A 5,328-nucleotide genomic window follows, 5' to 3' on the forward strand; every position below is an offset into this window, starting at 1 on the left:
CTTTCTTCCGCCGCGGTAGATGTCCCTGGGTCCGCGCCTCAGCCGCAGCCTGCATGCCCGCCCTGGGTGGAGCGGTCTTCTTTGTCGAGCCGGGACCTGCTCTCCTTCCTCGTTCAAGCAGAAGAGGAGGTAGCGAGGGAAATAAAAACGAGCTCGAGTTTAATGTCTGAGAAGTTCGGGTGCGGGAGAGCCTGGTAGGATTCCTGTTTATGCCTATTTTTGATGAATTTCAGGCAATCGTTTGAAATAACAACCTGCGTCCATTACCTTTCTTTGCGCAAACTGCTCTGGGTGTCCTCCATAAGTAGCGAGATGACCTGCTTAAAATATATCTATGTATGTGTGTATATATATAATGTATTATTATACATGTTTAGAAAAGAATACATTTGCACGTATATAAGATTTGCCAGGAGTAATTGAGGCAAAGCACTCTGAATTTTGACTGATAGATTATTTTGTTCATTTGCTGGATAATATCCCTGATAACTGTTAATTTGTATTAAAGCAGCAGGAGAAAAAGCACCCAAAGAGTTGGTTTTGGATTTTTTTTATCCGATTATATGTAACACGATTGCAATATAGATCTCATCCATATTTGTAATATGCACCTAATTACCTAGTGATTTCAAGTCTCAGGATAGACAGGGTCAGGCCTGGAATACTCTGATGGAAGCTCTGTGACGAAAACCTAACATTTTAGGAAGAAAGACACTGTTTACTGCTGGTTCTGTCATTCAAATGAAATATAAACCCGTTGTTGTGGCTAGTTTGGGTCATTGCATTTTCATGCTTTTCTTTCACCCTCAAACACTGGGTAAAAAGGATGGAACTGCGATTGATTTCCAGTTCTGTTAATTACTGACTATTCTTAAAGCTTCATCTGGAATTTAAGTTGGATAAATAAATATTCTTTTTTTTTTCCAATCCTTAACTATTTCCATTAGTAATCCATATAGCATTGGTAAATTATTCCTATTTTCACACCATAAGTGACCACAGTTTGCTATTAAACTATTTTCTTTTGGTTTAGTTAATGTAACCTTAACATCTATGTTAAGTCTTCCACCATTACTTTCTCTTTGCATTTTCTTATGTCTAAAAAATTATTTTAGGGTCTGAAAATGCTCACATGTTCCAACCTGAAGTAGTTTTTTTGGTAAATGGGCTTCTTTGCAACTGCTTTGAGTTTGGGTGTATATTTAGGTCTGTACAAACAAAATAATACATATATACATATTTATGAACATATGTACACTTCCTCACGTGTAATTTTTTTTCAAGATATTCTTCTAGCAGATCACACCAGATCTCGTGTAGTCTTTAAAAGAAGAATGCCACACAATATTTCAAAATAAAATAGAATCGGTGGGAGATATTTTTTGTTATTTTAAAGCAATGAATGTTTGTGTGAGAGGACAAATACTTCTGACATCGATTTGTTTTAAGGCAAGTTGTGGGTTGAGCCATTCTAGGAGATGATGTTTAGGATAAAGTACTTTCTCACTGTAGATGATGATTCTTAGAATTTACTGTGCAACTGCCCTCATGTGACTACACATTCCCAAATCGATCCTGTTTACTGTATGACCTGTACATGGTAAGGTGCTTCCATTTCAGCACAGGTTCCAACATGCCAAATTATATCCTGGAAGGATCTTTTAGCCTCAAAACAGAAATTGTTTGGCCTTCCACAGAGGGGCCAGTGGGCTGCCAGAAGGTGATTGATATGCACAAAGTAAAATAAGTGAATGTATATAAATAGTGGTATTTTGATGCATCTGCTCAGTATTCTAAGCCCTCTGACATCTCGGATTGAAAATGGGCTTTAATATATTGAAGCAAGCAGGCTAAGCATGCAAGAGCTTGAAAAGAATCTTTAGAAACTCTTCTGTGTAGTAAGGGCATTAAACTGCTCTCACCAGTGTTCTTTTATGCATCTTAGTTCATAATCCTGTCTCTTTCAAGGAAAAGACACAAGTGCGGTGTGTATGTGTAAGAAAAAAGTAGTCAGGCATCTCTATAGGGAAAGGGAAGGCTAATATATTCTTCTCAGAGTAGGACCTACATTTCTGTACTTAAATGTAGAGTATTTGAGCTTATGACTGGGGATCTCAGATGCTACCACGGTAAGTATAGTACTAATAAATGCCAGTGTGGTATTAAAGTAATACTTCAGGGTTTGCTGTGGCTCTGTCCCTGGAAGGTGAGCGTTAATCCTAGTATATAGGTTGTTAATTTATATATGAAGTCATATTTGGAAATGTTTTAAGTATTTACTGTTATCAGTTGATCTCTGCTAATCTATGTAGCTAAATATTTAGCACCTAAAATCCAGAAGTCCCGGTATCATTGTTTAACTTTTTGAACTTTGTCTCCAAAGTTCTTGAAAATCCGTTCTTTTTCTAAGGCGATTTCCTACACTGTCCTGATTTAAGCTAAACAGAACCAATTCTATTCAGTGATTTTACTTTTCAGCTAAGTCTCTTCTAAGAGACTGTACTTTCTGAAGTTAACAGTGTGCTCACCCAGCCCTAACCCTTGACAGACACACAAGTATGTCATGTGTTTTTTACTACACGCAAACATGTCAAACATGTATGAGATTCTCACACCTTTACAAAGCTAGAAATAAGATTTACATGTACCAGTAGAAGGCAGAATCAGTCATTTCCTGTTACTGGAGTCTCTGATTCTAGTTTCTCATGTTCATAAGCTGTTGGACCTTATGACTTGCTGTCAGGACTGCTTTTCGTCCTGTTTCTTGGTGAAACTGAGGCTAAAACAGGTACAAGCATCAAAATTTTATCCCAAGAATTTAATTTCAGCAGCTGTCCAAAGCAGCTCAATGGTTCGGAATGGTACAATAAGTATGTAAGTAGAATAGATCAGTAAGTAGAGTCTGTTTATGTATAGGTTTCTTTTATTTTACATGTTTTGAGAGCTGTTTTCTTGAAGTTGCCAATTTTCAGTATCCCTTTGTTAGGATGTCCATTTCCTGACTTTTTGCTGGTTTTTTAATCTTTTTTTTTTTAAAGTAACTTCTGAAGCAGATGGTTTTTTCTGCCCATTAGACCTAGACATTGTAATGATTTTTATGTGGTACTTTCAGGTTTGTTTACATTCATTCAGTTTGTTCTGTGGGATTATAGGTCTTTAAGAACTCCTGTCACCAATACCTGGGGTGACTAAGTTTTCACAGAGAATAATGAATAACCTGACATAGTGTCATGGAAGAAATGCTGGAACTGCCTTCCTTAGGCTCAGTCAGCTGTCTCTCTTCCTTCTTCCACCTTTTCTCCCTTGCAAAATAAACAAGCCGTTCTGCAAGGAGTAGAACTAACCGTGTCTCATTCCCTATAGAACCACAGAGGTGCCAGCTGTCCAGTCAGTACATGCCAGGTGATTACCCAGCTGAGCAGCAACAGAAAGTACAAACTGTTTATTGCATCTTTTTCAGGAGGCCTGCAATTTAGATACTCCTGTTGACATACTTAAACTCAGCCTATTACTTATTTCTGTTCAGTTTCTATTTTGCTATTCTAGGCTTTGTTCTACTGCCTCCTCTTTGTTTTGCTATGGTTTGTGATATTTTATGGGCTACTTGGGAAAGTTCCTGTTCTCATTTTGGAATTAGCATGTCTGTTAGCTTTCTTTGTAAATGTGAGTAGTTACCTTCACTGAAAGAGGTGAGAATAATTTTAAGTATTAAAATGTGTGGAGGAAAGGAATTATAAGGGTGGTACAAAGAGAATGCAAGTTCAATTGAGCTAAGGAAAAATACTGAAGAGAGATCTAATAGTGATATCTATTGCATCTTTAAGTAACGAAAAGGCAAGTATTGGAAACAATTGACAAAGTACTAGAAAATTCATTTTGTGAAAGTCCTAGACTGTTAGGAGTATGAACCGATTTTCTTGTTATACATGTTCCCTCTCTGATTTTTATGATTAAAAACAGAAGAAATGTGGGCTAAGACGACATTGCTCCCCCTTTTTTCACTTAATTATCTAGAAGTTTCTTCTCAAAATGTTAAAGTAATTGGGGCTATGCAGTTATACTAGGAGGGAATGCGGAAAGAATTGTGGAAACATAAAAGAGAAAACTATGTTTTGCAGCACAGTCATATGTCACTAATTCAAGAAAACACTGCTTTATTCATTTTTTGTTATGGTTAAGAATTCCCGAGCTACCCTTTTGTTATTGACTATGTAAGTCCTAGGCTTGAGAAGAGAGGCAGTCATTAATGAAGTGTAAGTATATAGCAGTGACTGTGTTGAGTAAGGCCAAAACTCTTTTAGCCTGATTGTTCACTCCCAAGAGTGACCAGCGGTGAGGAAGAGTGCTACATGCAGTTAGCAGCAAAGGGCAAAGGACCTGCACCCTCAGACCAGTGTGTTTCCGTAATTAATTCATGTCTTCTTGCAACCCTTGCCTTTTCTTGATATTGTAATGCTGCTCAAAATCCTGCTGCCTATTGGATATCAGTCAAGGAGAGCTGAGCCTGGGAAAGAACTAAACCTGCTGAAGGTGACTTTGAACTTATACCTGAAGCTACCAAGGGCTGGATTTCAGAACTTGTTCCCAGTTCAGGGCTTTGAAAACCCACTGAGTGTAACAAAGTGCAATGAATAGGAAAACAAGTTATTAAAAACAAGTTACTAAGTAAATTGAATACTGAGTATGTTGTATCAAGACAAATTGTAACAAAGACAATAAGCTTCTCCACAAGCTTCTCCTCATTATGGTATACTACTTTAACTGTGTAGCCACTAAAGTAGCAACAGAAAACAGCATATAATTATGCTGTATTTTACCTAAATGTTTTATTATCTGCTCTAGAACTACTCACAAAGTATTCTAGAAAATGAAGTGTGTCAGCATCAGAGGCTATGCTTAGGAGTTACTTGCTGAAACACAGTTTCCTGATATTGTAACCAGTTCTAATTTGTGTCTGTTTTTTTGCTTTCCACATTATTTTCATAGGATTTTTGGCTTCTTGGAGAAACAGTAGAAAATGCAAAACGAAATAATAAAGCCTGCTAAATACTTCTCAGAAGTGGAGAAGAGTGTGCTGCTTGCATTAGTCGAAAAATACAAATATGTGCTTGAATGTAAAAAAAGTGATGCAAGAACTATTGCTCTGAAACAACGTACCTGGCAAGCACTAGCTCATGAATATAATTCACAGCCCAGCGTATCACTGCGAGACTTCAAACAGTTAAAGAAATGCTGGGAAAATATCAAGGCACGGACAAAAAAGATAATGGCACATGAAAGGCGGGAGAAGGTAAAAAGAAGTATTAGTCCGCTTATAAATACTCACAT

The 5,328-nt window shown here is 37.3% G+C and overlaps 1 protein-coding gene across 1 annotated transcript in view; it reads left to right on the forward strand.

Annotated features, from left to right (window-relative positions):
- The first annotated feature begins 7 nt into the window (after positions 1–7).
- Positions 8–5,328, forward strand: part of MSANTD3 (Myb/SANT-like DNA-binding domain containing 3) — a 7,276-nt gene continuing 1,955 nt past the window's right edge. The window contains 3 exon segments of the mRNA XM_009867594.1: positions 8–194; positions 4,987–5,324; positions 5,327–5,328. The exon segment at positions 5,327–5,328 is cut by the window's right edge and continues 100 nt beyond it. Of these exon segments, the coding sequence (XP_009865896.1) occupies positions 5,018–5,324; positions 5,327–5,328 (309 nt within the window). The 5' untranslated portion in view covers positions 8–194; positions 4,987–5,017.

The sequence above is a fragment of the Apaloderma vittatum genome, unplaced genomic scaffold, assembly GCF_000703405.1.
Source record: "Apaloderma vittatum isolate BGI_N311 unplaced genomic scaffold, ASM70340v1 scaffold22824, whole genome shotgun sequence".
Taxonomy (NCBI): domain Eukaryota; kingdom Metazoa; phylum Chordata; class Aves; order Trogoniformes; family Trogonidae; genus Apaloderma; species Apaloderma vittatum.